Source organism: Syngnathus scovelli, chromosome 7 (assembly GCF_024217435.2).
Source record: "Syngnathus scovelli strain Florida chromosome 7, RoL_Ssco_1.2, whole genome shotgun sequence".
NCBI classification, from domain to species: domain Eukaryota; kingdom Metazoa; phylum Chordata; class Actinopteri; order Syngnathiformes; family Syngnathidae; genus Syngnathus; species Syngnathus scovelli.
This window is the reverse complement of record NC_090853.1, coordinates 1047173-1064799: the sequence shown is the minus strand read 5'-3', so window position 1 is coordinate 1064799 and position 17627 is coordinate 1047173. Positions and strand designations below refer to the sequence as shown.

At 42.6% G+C, this 17627-nt stretch overlaps 2 protein-coding genes and 1 long non-coding RNA gene across 5 annotated transcripts in view; all 3 read right to left on the bottom strand.

The window, feature by feature from the left end:
* The window catches only part of dscaml1 (Down syndrome cell adhesion molecule like 1), a 57741-nt gene extending 51506 nt beyond the window's left edge, over positions 1-6235 (bottom strand). The window contains exon 1 of one of the 3 annotated variants that reach the window (XR_007482618.2): positions 4767-6235. Coding sequence is in view for 2 of the 3 variants with exons in the window: in XM_049724815.2 (XP_049580772.1) it covers positions 4767-4809 (43 nt within the window). In the remaining variant the exon portion in view is untranslated. The remainder of the gene's footprint in view (positions 1-4766) is intronic. The other 2 variants (XM_049724815.2, XM_049724814.2) reach the window with 2 other exon arrangements.
* Positions 6236-9294: 3059 nt separating this feature from the next.
* On the bottom strand, positions 9295-10006 carry LOC125971810 (uncharacterized). Its single transcript, XR_011087082.1, has 3 exons — positions 9666-10006; positions 9446-9481; positions 9295-9369 (listed from the first exon to the last, which is right to left on the bottom strand). It is a non-coding gene; the product is annotated as an uncharacterized lncRNA (long non-coding RNA).
* Positions 10007-11193: 1187 nt separating this feature from the next.
* On the bottom strand, positions 11194-16063 carry fxyd6 (FXYD domain containing ion transport regulator 6). Its single transcript, XM_049724816.2, has 8 exons — positions 15846-16063; positions 13803-13856; positions 13333-13356; positions 13194-13229; positions 12902-12976; positions 12723-12759; positions 12579-12628; positions 11194-12459 (listed from the first exon to the last, which is right to left on the bottom strand). The coding sequence occupies exons 2-8, from the start codon at positions 13849-13851 to the stop codon at positions 12422-12424; spliced, it is 309 nt and encodes a 102-aa protein (XP_049580773.1). The 5' UTR covers positions 13852-13856; positions 15846-16063; the 3' UTR covers positions 11194-12421.
* Between the last annotated feature and the right edge of the window lie 1564 nt (positions 16064-17627).

The window sequence follows — 17627 nt, the reverse complement described above, 5'->3', positions numbered from 1 at the left end:
CTCCGAAATCTCAATTCAGGTCAAGTTCAATCCAGTTGCAGCCAGCCGATCTGCACTTTCAGCACCACGGAGAGCACCGCGCATCTGAAGCTGCTCACCATTTTTCACAGTTAAGATTTGTCCAGCAAGCGGTACTTAGACATGATACGCTTTCAAACGCCATAATCTGTTGAAATCTAAACAAACCATAAACCGTCCGGTGATGTCGTCCAAAATAGCCCAAAATAGAAAATGGGGACGCTTAAGCGTAGGGCAAATAGCTCCCACAAAGCAACAGCTTATGATGGGCAAAGCTAATCGCTCTGTCCTGGGCTATGAATCCAGGTCAGCGAGTTCACACACACACACACACACACACACACACACACACACACACACACACACACACACACACACACACACACACACACACACACACACACACTCACACGCACGGAAAGGGAGGGAGACCTCCGCAGATTACGGCCTCCGGGGAAAGTGCCAACATAACGACAACATAAAGCACGTGTCCCCTCGCAGTAAACTTTGAAAAACATCAAATAAAAACAGAACGGCGAATTAGAGTTTGGGCACGGCCCGCCATCGCTAGCCACAAATATAATAAAAGTACGTCTATATAAGTAAGCCTCTTAAAGAATAAAACAACTGGAGTATCTGATTGGACGATGATTAGGGTTGCTACAAGACATTATTTAACTGCAGTTGTAAAAACTGATTTGATTGGATGAAGTATTTACGGTGTGTGTTTTTTAAACCTTTACTAGCTTGATGAATTTATTACTTAAGTGTCTCAATACTTTTGGTACATTTAGCCTAGTTGTCGCTCGGTACAGATAAGGTCAAGAAAGTTTGCATTTTTCAGGATTAAGGTCACATTTTGGAGAATGATCATAAATACGATAATCGTTGTAGCGTTTCGCACTTGCCCTTTTCTTGCCCCTGAGCCTCCATCACACCTCCTGAACTGTATTTTGATTGTTTTCTTCAAGCATGGATGCCATGATTGCAATAAAGAAGGTCAAAGTCATTGGAGGTGAAGTCGCCGCTGGGTGAACCTTTCATACCATTTTTTAATTTTTTATTTCATGCACATTTTTAAAGAGTGTGCGCAAATATATTTGCACTTTCCCTCTTGCACTGTTTTTGCAATGGTTATGAAAATGGCCTATGAATATGTATGCTGGAGGAGCAAGGATTATTATTGCCTTTGGTGAGCTGTTCTGCATAATGCAGCCTTTTCTGTCTCATCTTCTGACATCCATCCATTCACACCAACAGTGAGATTCATCACGTGCAATAAATCCCTCCTGCTCACTCACGATTGCCTCCAACATATACACAAAGTACATTTGGAACACACCGTGGTAAACAAGCCCTGTAAACACTTTGTGCCATGTCAGTAAAATATTAGACAGCCAGTTCAGCATTTAAAATATTCACAACTCCCACTTCAAAAGAACGGTTTCTGCCGCTGAACTGATTGTCGGATTTGTAGAAGCGGTATATTCTTTTTTTACTATTATTATTATTATTTCCCCAGAGCTCTGTCAGAGACGTGGTCATAAATCGTTTCCCGGTGAGCGGAACAGGAAAACACAAAGAGGTGGCGTGATTGTTTGATGTTTGTCAAGATGTGTCAATCTTTCAAGGAGAGGGATGTGTTTCGCTGGCTGGCAAAATATAGCATCACATATACATATATATATCCACAAATAAATTTAATTTTAATTAGCAGCAGGTATAAGAGTAGAAACAGCCAAACGGGCTTCCGCTATGTCAAGACTTTAGCGTGCTACTAGCGCACCGTATTTAAAGAGCATGACCACTCCCACAGCGGCGCAGCCCTCCTATATCATGTCTCGATCGCCTCTGTGGGGAATTACACTATAAAAATAGAGCCTGATCGGTCGGCAATCATTTTTGGTTGTGGCATTTCAACATTTTCGTCAGTGGAGATATTTAAAGATGTCAAATCAGCCACCGTAATTGGGCTCATTGCAAGCGAGTACTAAATTCAGCAAATCAGCTGATTGTTTGTTGACTGAAATAAAACAGCTCATGTAGAATGGTCATCGTGCTCATTTGCTTTCAAGACAAAATGTTCAGACTGAGTTATGAGACGGCTTGGCGCGGTCAGCTGGACAAGTGTGTGCGCGTGCGCGGTTTCCAGCACCATTCAGCTGCCAAACGCAGCGCGCCAACACTTGACCAAGAAAGCCGAGACGACGAGTTAACCTGAGAGTGACACGTCCACATCGGAGCTGCTCCTTTTTTTTTTCTCTCTCTCTTTCTTTCTCTGAGTGGAAGCTGACAGCTGCAGCGGCACGAGCTATACAAAGGGCCTTTGTAATGTCATGTTCTCGTATGACATCGTGCGTAATTCATCAATCCGCTAATAAACTTTATTTTATCACGATAAAAAGTCATTCTAGGAAGAAGCCACTCCAAGCCTTCGTCGTCAAATACAGCCTCCAAAGCACGAGTCGTGACTCATCTGGCAATTAAGTGTTTTCAAACTCTGCATGTGAACACGCATGCGTGGAAGGAAAACACCGCTGGTTCACTTTGAATCAACTTGCACGGATAGGAAGGGAATGAGGATGCCGTTTAATGAGACATTGCAGCAGAAGATACAAACAATAATGGAGGATAAAATATAGTTTACGAAATGCACAAAATTACTCACTACATTATGAGATCGTGAGTCGTCGTACACAATTAAGGTCTATTGAGTGAAACTGGATAGAACTGGAATGGTGTCGATTGATGAAATAATTATGGCAAAGAGAAGCCCCACTCCACACACACACACACTCACACGGCTCTCGTCACAGCAGGCCATTTTATTCCAAATTGTTGTTCTTACAAGCCGCCTGAGAGTCCACAGCGCAAAATATTGTATTCAAAGTGCACTTTAACACGTCTTAAATATATGTATATATATATATATAAAAAAAAAAAAAAACAAGGCTCGAGTGTGGCCTGCCAGGCCCGAACGCATTCAACTCCCCTAAATGCGTAAAATATCATTTTTCCTCAAACGTGCACAGACGCAGGTGTGCTCAAAATAAACAAATGAATTTGCATGCTTTTCAAAAATGAACAATGAAGAGACAAGCAAAAAACTGTGTGCCATTCTCTAGGCGCGGCCCAGCACCAAAAAAAAAAAAAAAAAAGAAAAAAAAAGAAAATACGCAGTACTGATGCATGCATCTGCCTTTGCTTCTCGTGAGATTAAGTTAATCAAACAGAAATCACGCACGCACACAATGCCCCTGATAGTGGAATCGTGCAAAAGCGAGTGGAACAAGGCGTTGGAAAAAGAAAAAAAAACAACAACATGGAAGTTTGTTTCCCACTGCGTTATCTCCATCTCTCCCATCTCAGGCACTCTTTCCGCTTCAGTGGCTGTTTGACGCCCCCAGCCTTGCTCCGCACACACACACACACACACACACACGATGTACATCTCAACCAGTCACGGGACAGGGCTGATGTGTATGATCCAAACACACCTTTTAATCCAATAAAAAGAAACAAACAACACTGCAGCCTGTGTGACAGCAGGCACTGCCAAGGCCATATGAGGACCTCAACCACAAAACACGCATTCTACACCCGCTTTTACTTGGACTGCAAAAACAAATCTGACCCCCCCCCCTCCCTCTACACACACTATAATGTCATTTGAAATTCAGTGCATTTAAATACGAGCCGTGCGCAAAAACAAAGTGTACAAATTTACGGGTGGTTATTTTCTTCCCAAGAGCTTACACGCCTCAGGGGCCTACACGATCACGTAAAAAAAAATAAAAATGCATTTTGGATTTTCAATACGAGCAAGAAGCATGAAGCTCCTTTCTGCAGCATTTAGAGCGAAGCCAATCAGTGGAATCTGGAGCCACAGAAAATGGAGGATGAATAATTAGTGCAGGGCAGATAACGACTGCATCTGCATGCGCTCACTCCTGTTTGCTTGTGAATCAATAAAAAAAAAAAAAAAAAACGATGTTAACAAAGCATTGTCTTACATTGAGCATGTTTTCTCCGAAAATTAATTAATTCTCTTGCGGAATCATTTCACACATCTCCCATCAAAACGCAATGACCCCTACGCTGTTGCTGCATGGACGCTCACACAATCATGGCTTTTACGCACCGTTTGCCCCCCCAAAAAAATAAATTCCCCAAAAACACCTCTCAAGGAGCGCCCCCAACTTTTTCACCCACTCTTCCCCCAAGTGATAAGATTTACTCTAAAGGTGTATAAACATCTTGCTGTTGTGCTTCTCACGCGTAAACATGCACAAAAGGCTGAGGGTGGACAATCAACCCGCGCGCCATCCTCGGGTGATCTTTATCAGCCTAGCCCCGCTTATTCACAGCCTCCATATTCACATTAAACAGGCAACAAAAAAAAAAAAAATGCAAATGCTCGTTGTCTTTTGCCACCCAAATGAACGAGATGCGCTTTTTATTTGCGCCATTTGGTCATTTTACGCACTCCACCAAACGCAGTGCGTATTGATTGGAGTGTTTTTAACTTCCCTTCGCCGTCTTGATCAATATCACAAAAAAACCTAAAAGAGGCAGCTGAGCACCCGTGCAATAAAACATCAAGAAAGTTAGCAGTCCATCTCCCAAAATACGTGTTTTGTAGTGCTTGACTGAAATCAAATCGGCGCGCACGGATAACTTCAACGTGATGAGTGAAGCGTGCAGACAAACACTTGGAGAGGCACAATCAATCCATTTCCATGGCCTACCTTCTTGCAAAGAATACAGCAGAAGTAAAGTTACAAGCCACATGCCATTCAAAGCAGTTATAGTTCACAGGAATGTGGTGCAGCCCCCCTCCAAAAGAAGAGCGCACGGCGCAGCGGCTCTGCCAGGCAAGCGAGGCTCCGTGCTGGACTGGACTGGTTTCTTGGCTTGATGCTTCCCCCGGCAGATCTCTCCAGCCCTGGTCCCGCACACTCTCCGGCGCCGCCAACCCAACCGCGCAGAAAGTACCGCCTCTGCTGCCTGTTCTCCCCTCCCCTTACCGGGACGGAGCACGGTCGCCCCACCCCCGGTGTCCTAATCAAGACGTGGCGAACCAGACGCGCGCATCGCGGATGGAACGCAAACGCACGGAAAGCTGCTTTGCGCGCACTTGACGCACGCTTTAGTACAGAAATGTCAGCTCTACCATTCATTTGGAAGTTTTTTTTTTTTAAGTCCGTTTCCAAATAATCACATGGCGACTTTTACGATCTATGAGCGAGCGTTGGAGCGTGCGCAATGCAATCCAGGATCCATATTGGAACCCGATCCAGGACAGGTAGACTACAGTTTGGCGCTTACGTGAGCAGGTTTTCTAAAACGAGCTCACCTGTGCTGGGACATTGTGATTTACTAGGGCTGTTGTAGAAGCAATCATTTAACCTGCAGAGTTTTATATTCATAATGTATCTGTTGTCAAATCATCAACATGATCATTGTCACTTTTAGATGGATATATTCAATTAACCCAATTTTCTGTCCAAACTACATTGCAAACCAAAGTTTGATCAAATTGATTCAAGTGGCTGGTATTGTCATTAATCTGCATCCACAATCAATTTGGGTCGACCGACTTATTGGATCAATTTGACCCAACTTTATTTCTTTTTTAACAAAACAAACCATCTACTTCTTTATATAAAACAACCAAAACAAATGTGACCGTAGCCTCCCCGCTCACCTCAAAGTTGAAATGTGATATTTGAGATGCACCAACCCACATGTACACACTAAACAAAACTATGGAAGAGAGCTGAGTTGAGCTCTGGCTTCTCTCACTCCCACTGAAGAGCCGCTCTAGTGTGGCAGCCTCCACTCTCCATTACGTAACAGGTGGAACACACACGTACACCCACGCACCAACACAGCCAATGTAATCAAGGTGAGTAATAGGATCAACAGCGCCTCTGCTGGTTGCAACTAGTAGTGCGCTCTATTTGACTTCTGGCTTGTTTCGGTTTATGAGGTTAAGAAAAAAATAGTCCAACGCAACACTGAGCTGGAATTGTGTGACCAGAGCTGCAAGAGACAGCATGCTGGTCAAAGCGCTGAAGTGAGCGGGCCTGACAGCACCAAGCAGGTTGCATCCTCTCCGTCTGACAGAGATCTTCATAGGAGCTGACATGGGGCCTGCGAAAAGCCAAGTGGCTCTAGAAAGTGTCACAGACGAGCGTTGGGGTTTACTGGGAGTGAAAAAAAAAAAAATCTCCATCAGTGGCGCCATCGCTGGTTGCCTGGAGATAGGGATGCAGATAAAAAGGGAGGGGAGGGGGGGGTGGATGTTTTTGAAGACGTGAGCGTGATGAGACAAGTTATTGTGGATGCTAACGTTCAGACAATCAGTGCTTCCCCTCAGGCCCCAACAACACGCTAGGATCATATTAGCGCTAATGTCGCCGGCGTTCATGCGCACGCCACCTACCGACAACGCAACAAGGTCGGAATTGGGCCGTCGCCAACGACCGCGACCGTGTGATGCTTTAAAATGAGTCAGTGAGCCGCTAAGCTAGCTTTTGTGTCCCTAAGGTACAAAAAAATTATCTTCAGAGCAAACGTGCATGGCGGCGCCTTCCAACGAGGCTCCACATTAGGCAAATATGAACGGCACACGCTTTGCTGCAGCACATTAACGGGCGGCGGGCGGCGAAGCTTGAAGCCAGCCTGCGTGATGCTTGCGGCGTATGCGTGAGTGTGTAAGACACACGGGAAAGGCGTGTTAATTCATTCAAATGAGCTAGGGTGCGTCCTCTCATGCACTGTGGGAGAGAGCTCAGAGAGGGGAAGACATTTGGGGGGGTAGAAAAAAAAAATGGAGATGAAGGAACGACAGGAATCGGAGACGGGGAGAACGCCCACACGCGTGCAGACACAAAAACGACGTGCCAGGGTAATACCGACGCTTCCAAGATGGCTGCTGGCACGGAGGCGTTGCTGTGTGGGACTAACCCGCTGCTCTCGCCCCTTAGTGACACACAAACACACTTTTGCACACGCCTTCGAGCAAAAACGCACACTAACTGGCAAAATTCATGAATTACACTCAATCGGAGGACAAATGAAAACACCAGAGTTGGACATTGGTGGAAAATTCTTATCCCTCTAATGTACTGTTACTAAAAACAAATGATGAAAAACATTATGCAATTTAAGAAACATTGATGAAAAAAAAAGGAATGCTGCATTTAGTCAATTTGATTTCATCAAGTAGCTGGAAGAAATAAAATCATCCGAATCGTTTTTAAGTCAACTATACTTGTAGAGGACTAGTGCTATTTGAACGTGAATGTTTATATGCTCACAATCAACCGTCATGGACAGCTACAGACGACAGTTAATTTGGAAACTGACTTTATCATCGTTCTACCAGGTGTGTGTGAAAAAAATATGTTGCAGAGCTTGGCTGAGGGCAAAGCTGCTATCCTCAGCCGCGCTTCTCTGATCTTATCGCTTTCCCACGCTTTGACGCGCCTTACTGGCTGACCTCCACCATACACAAACACGAACACAAACACAAACACAAACAACAACACGACGGGAAAAGTTGATCGCTGCATTCACTGTCCTACTTGAATTAGTCTACACACCCCTAGGCGCCACATTTTAGCAATTCAATACTTTTGAAACGAAGTAAAAAAAGAGATAATGAGGTTGCAGAAGTGTTCACACCCTCTTGCAACTGATGTAGCTGTTAACAAAGTGTCTCTGATTATCCACAAATAATCGGGGGGGGGGGGGGGGGGGGCTGGGCACTACTACAACATATAAAGACATGATTGGATTGATATCTCACCGAAAAGATTTCAAGTTTGTCATCGCAAACACATTTCAGGAAAAGAAGGTGCCTTAAAAAGGCCACGTCACATCCATCTAGCAGGTTGTTTGTTTGTGCTGTGCTGTCAGCACGGCTGCCAGTCGAAATGGCTGTGGGAAGACAAAGCGGTGGGCGCTCTCACACCTGTCCACTCGTGCTTGTGTTTGTGGAGTGATGTTATCTGCAGCTAAATGGCTTTTTCGTGCTTACCTCAACTCAAGCCCTTATGGAAAGCAGCTGATCCAGCCTCGGGGAACCAACTGGTCAAATCGGAAGGAAAGATCGTCACATTTAGTCATTTCGTTTTAGAGCACGCATTAATGCAGCACAGATACCAGTTTTTTCTTTTTTTTTCTTTTGGAGTTATCAAACGGTGCACGCGTGTTCAGCCACGCCGTGTTTTTGCAAATGTTTCCCCCGATGACTCGATCAAGTGACATTTGCACCAGTTGGGTAAGTAAAAGAGACGTTAGGGGAGGCAAGTTTGCCTTTACACACCCCAGTTGTGTAATTTAAACAGAATCGACAATCCGGATGTCTAATCCTCAAAGCAACTTTTGTGTAGGCCTTACCTGTCGTGGACTGAAGTACCTGAAGCCACTTCCCGTTTCTGGCGCTGGTATTAACGCGCCCTCCTGTGGTCAGCATTGTTACTACATGTAGGTGTGTAAGTGGCAATGCAAAGGTGACCAAACCCGGAACAGGTCCACGAGTGCTGTCCTGCATATTTTTCATGTTTGCAGAAATACAAAGTTGAAAGCTTTTTGAAACCCTTACTAAATGATACCCCATTTTTGTAGTTCAAACATTTAAGAAGAAACAGAAGTGTTTCATTTATTTATTTTTTTTAAAATGATTTCATAATCTTGGCAGTCAGCAGCACACAGCGTCTCATCTTCATGTTTGCAACACTTCATTCAACGTCGTGTCACTGTCTTGCCTGTCAACAATAAGAATGTGTTATTTTATGAAATGACCCTTAATCCACTTGAATTCAACATGCAAACATTTGCATTTTATTTCATAAAGACTTGTTTTCCTATCAGTTATTGTGTGGAATGCTGCACCACCTACCGATCAGGTGACTTGGTTAAACAGTGGCGGAACTTTTTGCCTGGATGAAAAGAAATACATGGTTGTGTTAAATACCTGGGCATGTTATTTCTCAAATGTTATGAATATTAAAGGTGCTCATTTGGGGTCATGGGTGAGCTGAAATTGAAGCCAGAGTGCTCAATGTGGTTCATTGGTTCAATGTGGGATAAAACAAGAGAATGCTACATGCTAATATTTAAAAACAGAATCTATATCAAAAATGGCTTACGCTTTTCACAACACACAAATGAGTTTTATTTTTTTCCCTGATAGTTTTGGAGATGTGAGGAATCTACCTGACTACCAGTCATATAAAGTGTAAAGAAATAAATAAAATGACTTACCTGTCAGCAAAAGGATTGAAAGTAGTACAATAACTCCGGCAACGGACAGGCCGACGACACGGAGCGTGTGGTAGTCTGCAAATGAAAGTAGGACAGTGTCAACATGAGCTTTACAAAATTCCACAAAAGTTCACAAATGTCTCTCACTTACCATAAACAAAGTCTGCATCTGGGTCAATTACGGCACCTGTGGAACAGGACATTGAAAAAACGTCATTGAGCTATCATCAACATATTATAGATTATATAAATAAATCTAGGCAGACTTTCAAGCTCAAACTATGCTAGCCAATGACAAGTGTGCCACCCAATTCCCCCGCTCCCATTTTTATCCCCTTTTCCTTTAAATCAGTCGCCATTGCGTGACCTACCTTGAGGCGGCGGCATGTTGCGTTTTTGTGTGGAGTTCTCCAAACTGTAGATACAAACAACGCAGACATTCAGTAGCAGCAGTCGGTGATCCATCCACATTGCAGTTAACCAGTTAAGATTCAAAGACTTGACTGCTGCTATGTGAAACGATGATGTGGGTGTTCTTTGAAAGGTCTTTGCGTACAGTAATAAAGCTGCTGGCTTGTCACTGTATTTGCAATGGAGCTGGTTTGGGAAGAAACACTAAGTTGAAATCTGCAACTGGAACTTTCAAAGAGCTCTTTGTGATGTCAAATTCAACCTTTCACACATATTAAGAGCAAGTCTATAGATGTCAAATCATTAACTCGACTAATCAAAATGATCCCTTTGAAGCTACTGTGATTTGTGCGTCTTCTCCTTGAGGCCATTCTAAAAAGTTATTCATTCATAAGGCATTGCCGCAATGTCGGATAACCTTGAACCTTGCTCAATCGGACGGCTGAGGAACTGAGCTAAAAGGCGCTTGTGGAGATATTAAAAAGAAAAAGGAGCATTCATTTGATTCTATTTTTTTAAATGAAAAGACAGAATTGTTCCAGCTGACTGGACGAGAACTTCGGGGTATACCCCAAATTGGTCGCCAGTCAATTGCAGAAGACAAGGAACCATATTTGGGTCAACGATTGCAGGTCGATGTTAAAAACATGAGAAACTTGAAATTTACAAGGAGTCATGTATTTGCCTTTCATTTTTTAAATACAAGGAAGAGGAAAAACTCACCTGTTGTGCAAGTGTCCTTTGCTCAGGTATGTGTTGGTCAGTGTGGACCTGGTGCAGCCCACCCCCAAGTATCTTCCACGCCTACAGCGGCTCAACCCATATATTTATAGGGTCATAAAGTTTGAACTCTGAATCCAATAAAGAGCTAAGCTAACCTTTGAAATTCTAGTATCTGCCTCACAAACTTACTCCATTTATTATTTATTTAGGAGGTGTGCAAAAATGATGCGTTCACCTTAAGGCCACTCCTCGGTAAGACTACTTCAATGCACTTTGGAGTCAGCCAATATTTCCTCAACGTCCAAAATGCTAACACTCGCCTCTCAACTGGAGCTCGTAAGAGGGAGCACATAACCCCAATTTGCTGTCTCCCAGAGCTCATTTTAAAATGTGTAACTATAAAGCGCTTTGTTACAGCGGCAGCTGCTTTGAAATGCACTCTATCAATAAAGTTGTATAGTGAAGCCACAGACTACACGACTGTGAAATTGACATTGAGCAAGTGACCTGAAGCTTGCCTTGCAGACGCAACAAAAATGGCTGTCTGAGTGTCAATATAGTGAGTGATTAACTCACAGTTTGCCTCTGGCTGCTTCTCTTTCTTCTTCTACATACTGGCTCCTTGTCCTGTGAAAACATGCTGCCTCTCACTGGTCACTTTTGGTGCTACATCAAGTCTGGCTCAGAATGTATGGATGTATACACACAATAAAATGCAGATATATGCTAACCTAACACTGTGTCAAAACAAACACAAGGCATGACTATGAGTCTTGAGACATTTATTCATATTGTATGCCAAAAGTATGACATGTTGCAACACAACAAGGCCTCATGCGGCGATTGGACAATTGGGTGTCTCTTCAAACCAATCAGATGTGTGAACGTTTTGTTGGTGACCTTTCAGGCTCACTCAAATCCAAGTACAAAATAAATAGTGAATGTGTACATGTGGAATTCACGTTCCCTCAAGAATCAGGGGAGGAGCAAAAAAGTGGACGGCAGTGAGACAGCTGATGCAGTAAATTCCACAGGACGTCTCTGCAGTGGATGTAAGCAGGTCCGATTGTCTCATACATCACGCTTACGCACATACATGCATATATGTATTCACATGTATGCAAAGACACACACTTCCATACATACAACTTACCGGTATATAGTTCTCTGTACGCTTAAATACTATATAGTACAACAAACATTTTCAAGGACAATTGACAACATAAAGAACGTAGTAAAGCCATTGACACGCTACATTTATAGAGTTTACAAATGCTTATAAATAGTTCATCATTATGAAGCCTTGATAAACAGTTAAGCATGACACTATTTGGCGACATTAATCATCTGTGTGGGCTCACTTTTTGGCAAGTACAAGCTACTTCCACCATCGCTGCTTTTTTGTTAGGCCTAATCTTGCAGTAACAAATCAGGTCCAGCAGATGGCGGTCCACCCAAAAGGACGGCATGGCTTTCCAAGTAATTTTTACAGTCCGATTTTTCAGTCGAGATTCATGTGGTTCCATGTCATCTATTGGTTTATTAAGGCTTAATAATATATATGTAAGCCATTTATAAACCATTCGTAAGCATGATTTCATGATTGTTAACTGCTACCTAAATGTTAAACTCTAAAAAGCAGTAGCTGGGTGTACAAAACAAACGAAAGCACATCACGCAGACACACTTTCTATCTTAAAGACCATCTTGTGTCAAAGGTGCTATTACCCGCGACAGCATGGACAGTGTTAATCAAATCGGGAGACTTTATGAAGGTACAAGAAGAGACAAGAGCACTGAGGACTGCTACGATCACGACGAAGCACGACGGGCCGAAAGGTTTGTCGTCAGGGTATATATGATTTATGTACACATTTTTATAATACCCTTACCTTGATGTGTCACCACTTATAATAGTTATAGCTATGATGCCGTGGATTCATGTCAAATAAAATCAGAAGGCAGTGCGAGCTGACAGCGGAGGGGAGCTGCCTCAGTTTTCCGCTGGAGTCTCTTTGGCAGCTGCTGCGGCTGGAATGGGAGTAGTAATTTATAATTTAACTCCCTAAAGTGAACTTATATTTTCAATTTGTGGATGTCAAGGGTGAGGTGAGGGGAGCTGACATGGCAGGTGGAAAGGGGCAACTCACCCTTTGAGACGATGAGGTTTTCCTCCTGCGCTTCCTCATCTCTGGGGGCCCTGCAGATGGAAAGAGAGGTTGCCATGGTAACCACATGTCTCAAGTGGTGTGACTGAAGCACTTTTTGTCATTCAGAAGGGCATAGCGGCATACCTGCTTTTCTGGTTGATACTGCAGCGGCACCGTCGACCTTGAAAGAGAAACAAGAAGAAAGGATAGCGCCGAGCAACTTTCCCCATTGAAACGAATGGCAACCCATTAGCCGGACTGTGATTGTTTCACTTTTGCATAATGCATAACAAAGACACACACTCATATAGTGGTTTACTTACTGAGAATAAGCAGGATGCCCAGCGTGAACAGCACCACAGCTAAGGCCAGTCCGCAAATCCTCAGGCTCTCGTAGTCTACAAAGCAAGTTGGCGAGGAGCAAAGCAAACATTTCATTTGACATCTCAATCGTTGATGTTTGTATTGTGCTACACTTTAAAACTGCTGGCTTAAAAGTAAACCAAATTGGGCGGACTTGTGCATTGTGTTGAGAATTTGACCCAGTGATTGCATTTGTACTACAACTAGCAAGAAACATTATGCAAAAAAAATTACAAAAAAAAACATACTTACCATAGATAAAAGGGTTTTCCTCTTTCTCCGGTTCATCTGTAAAAACACAAATTCTCACGTTCTATTTTTTTTTTGCCAATATGTTGCTGATGTAATGACGTCACCCATGTTTTTCTTCCAAACTGGTAAACAGACTCACCCTGTACATCAACGTCTGCTCCGGCTGATAGTCATCCATCCACACGAGCCGCAGATAAAACAGAAAAAGATTCTCAGTGTGGTGCTTGACAAGTTAACAAGACAACATCAGACATCTAGGATGTGATATATCGAAATGTCACCATTGTGTGACTTCCTAACACTCAGCCGGTGTGTCAGTCAAACAAACAAAAAAAAAACCTCAAGGAGTCAGTTTATAACGCAATGCTGCCTCCTTGTGGACAATCTGCATACATGCATGCCTGGGACTTGTGTTTTGTGTTTGTTTCCTATCAAGGGCATAATTAAGTATATACCACACACAAAAACTAAAATGCTTTTATGCAATTATAAAATTATTTATATGTATTTTTTTTACTTTTTTATCTTATGAAGCAATTTAATTATTAATCAGTTTAAGTTGTAATTTAGTCAACAATCTAACAGAACTATGTGTGCGTGTATGCTTACCCGCCACACACATGAGGAGCGAAGAGAGGAAGAGAGAAGTAGTTTCCATGGCAACTGTTGATAAAGACCAATAAAAAACGGGAGGGTGAGGGGAGCAAATATCAACGTAAAACTGAAAAATTGCTACGCTTGTACTGCATTTTGGGAAGCAAGTCCCCTTGCGCATTCAACACTGAGGTATAAAAATTTGAATAAAATGGCAAGTGAACGCATCACATTGTTACAAAAAGCAAGATTACAGGCAGAACTGGTGTCTGTCATTCCTCATTCACTTAGAGAGAGAAGAAAATAGACTTCAATGTTCTCAATCAAAATGGCTATGATATGCAAAACCAGATCACGCCCCCCACCCCCCACCCCCTGAGTGGTTTTATCGATTTGCTCCTAATGTAATAAAGATGAAGCTCACAGGAAGGAATTTCCACTAATGCTTCATTGCAGTTCAGGAGGATGTGTTTGAGAGACAGTCATCAAGAGAGAACTTGGCAGAGGTGAGTGGAACCCTTCCCCAAGGCAAGAAGCAAATTCAACACCTTCATAGATGATCCATTCCACGCAATCAAATGAGAAAAATAATGCCATGCATGGTCACCATTTTGTTCTTTCAGATTGATGATGTTGAATGCTTTGGCAAAATGTTCTCTTTTTCTGGAATAAATGAATACTCGCACCCTCCCTAAGGACACCGTGCAACCTTGGCCTATTTTTATGCAGGTCACATGCACACAAAGTGCAGCACTCATATCAAATACTCATTAGAAAAATGTGATTTTTTTAAAGTAATGCTCAAAACATTTTGTCAAGAGTCCTGCTTGAAGTCCGTAGGTGGACTAACCCATTTAAGCTCATCCACCTAACAAGATGTTTGTGTCCCCCTAACTCTATTAGGGCCATTTAGTGACATCAGTAGCAGGAACATTCCTGCCCACTTACTTTTGGCAACATGACAACTCGAGAACAAAAGTTTTTTCCAGAATGAATTTGTGTGGGGGTTTTTTTGCTGACAATCATTGACTATTTGACCACAGAATTTTAAGCCCAACAACCCAAACATTGAGAGACTTTCTTCAAGGGGGTGTGGTATCTGTCTACATGTGCTGCTCCACAGTGATTGATGGTTACTCTTAGCATCTCAATGGCATTTAGCATTGTTTGTTACTGTTAGCATTAAGCTAAGATGATTTTACTGAGGCAAAGCTTTCTAAAATACCCCTTGGTTTTATTTAATTTTACAGCATAGCATGTCAACCTAATTTAACAGATTACAAATTTAACCCATATTTCGTGTATACAAATTGCATTTCATGAGGCCACACCCTCAGACAGTATTTAATCACATCTTTATGGTCCTATTTATGACACAAGAACAAAGTGTGTCCACTGGAAAAATGGCTCAGACAATTCTGCATCGTGTCGTGACGTCATAGTCTCCCCAATGAACGCATAAGTGGGTCATATGAATAAGTCGCATGCACCCACATGAGGACTTCCTATCGACCTACGTGACGTCACTGTGGCAACCACCCGCACGGTCCTGCCTATCCATTTTTTATTTTAATCACCATGGCAACTGTTGGAAGGTGTGGGACCAGTATTGTCCACTCGTGAAACGCGAGGGGCGTGGCGGCAAAAAAAAAAAAAGGGAACAAACGGCATGAGGGACGATTGAAAAATACAAATAAGATGACACAATTAATAGTAGCAAAGCATTTGGGTATCGGGAGCCCAGCCGTGACGCGCGCGCGCGCGCGCGCGCATTCTACCTGTGGATCTCGCCCGATGGCGGACGAGAATGTGTCCATTGTCCACCCACCACATCTCATTTGAATGTCGACGTGTCACGACTGATTTTAGACACGCGCCGATTGTCCATTATAAGCCGTAATGATGATTTATGGCGCAAGGAGACACACCGTCGTGCATCACTTTATTTTTTTTATTTTTTGTGCTCGTTTGTGTTTTGGATCAAGGTGAAAACATGCTAACTAACCAATCATCGTTTGCATTGCAGTTGCATATAAATCCTAATAACGAACGACTTACCTTTTGCTTATCCAGCAGGTCAATAAATAGACGAGCCACCTACTGTTGTCAGTCAGCTGCTCTCTCGTCTTCTCATCTGTGAGTGTGTGTTTGTGGAACGCTGGACTCGAGCCAGCAACAGGAAGGATGAGAAGGGGGTGGGGGAGGAAGAGGAGAAGAAGGCGGGATGGACAACAATATGATCTCTTGGAATGACTGTATTTCTTTTTTTCTGGTCCCCCTCCCTCCTTTGTCTCTCCTGAGGTCAATAGAGCTTCGTTATTTCTGTGAGCCACAAAACAAAGATGACATTTTATTCATTCATATTCAGACACTAAAGTGATTCCACAGATTTAAAAAAAAATCAAATTATAAATAGGAAAACAGGATGCATTGGGGATTCTATACACTAGTGTGCATACACATTTAAATATTTGACATCTGAGGAAAAGGGAAAGCATGCAATCATTTATTTATCTTATTTATACACTGAAGTGGAACCTCTGTAGCGGATTTGAAAGATTCTTCCCATTGGAAATAACAGAATTCATTCACGTTAGATAAAACATTGTACCTGGATAAAAGTTTAAAAATAAAAAGCTAAATTGTGCTTAAAGTTAAAGACAACTGTAATTGACTTCACTACGCGGAAAGGAAGCCGGCGTGGCACAATTTGAAACAGGTATGAGACTCAAGTCAATCTTACAAGGATATGGTTGCAGGTTTTTTTTTTTTTTTTCAAAATAGAAAAATCTAATTAAAAAGTACAATGGGATTTAAAAATATATATTTTTTAACGAGGTTCAATAGCTGGAATAAAACCGTTTGGGGCATTCTTTCAAAACATATCGTGATCTTCAAACACCTGCTGCCCCAGCACTCCACCCATCCCGAGTACGCGGGTGCGTGCAATGCACAATGGACAAAAGCAATTTGGCAGCTCGCAAGCATCACATTTGATTGAATGGCTGGCCACAACATCTTGAATTCTATGCCACTTCAAATCTTTTGGGCCATTTAAAAGCTTCATTCTCACCTTTCTTCCCCAAAATAAATGATTTCCTTTTCAAGAAGTTGGTCATGTGGCACCATCTGCTGAATTGGATGACACACTGGTGGCGGCCAATCCGAAGATGATGCTGTAGCACCTCCTCTCTGACCCGCCCCTCGTTGTTCATTATTCAGGTGAACCCGAGCTTGCCGCCCGGAGAGAGGGCGGAACCTGAAGGCCACCAACTGGAGCTATGGAGAACCAAAGTGGAGCCCAAGAAGACCTCCTTGCTTCAAGGTGTCCCATTAAGGCTTGAAAGCCACGCAAATGACGACGGTGGCCGCCTGTGCAGGTCAGTTTCTTCTTTTTGTTTAACTTTGTTTGTGAGTCATTTTGCTCACTTAGCTCCCGGTTTGTTGTCACACACAAAGAAAAGTGCTTTAGCGTTTTGTTGTGCACCTTTTGCCATTCATTTTGCATCTTAGGTGCAATACAACGAAATCTTTTTTCAATGTAAATATTATTTGAAATGTATTTATTCATAATCCACCGTGAAAGTGTGATTAAGAGTTTATGAAAAAAATAAAACATTTCTTTTATTAATTAAAAAACACCCAATTGTATTTAATATGAGATGTGTGGATTTTGACCACTTTTCCCCTTCCAAAACGGTCAAATAAAAAAAATATATCCGTTTCCATGGTGATGGTGATCATGACAAACCGTAGCTCATTGCCAAAATCAACTATTACTTCCTTGTTAATCTCACTTGGAGTGACCAGTCAAAGTATTACCCCCCATAAAAAAACAAA

What these genes read in the sequence shown, in the direction of transcription:
- fxyd6 (XM_049724816.2), bottom strand. Translation starts at nt 13,851, where the DNA reads ATGGAAACTACTTCTCTCTTCCTCTCTTCGCTCCTCATGTGTGTGGCG. An exon ending in AGTATCAACCAGAAAAGCAG is followed by an intron (nt 12,629 to 12,722) that starts GTATGCCGCTAT and finishes TTCCATCTGCAG; the next exon opens with GGCCCCCAGAGATGAGGAAG. An exon ending in AAACCTCATCGTCTCAAAGG is followed by an intron (nt 12,460 to 12,578) that starts GTGAGTTGCCCC and finishes CTCCCATTCCAG; the next exon opens with CCGCAGCAGCTGCCAAAGAG.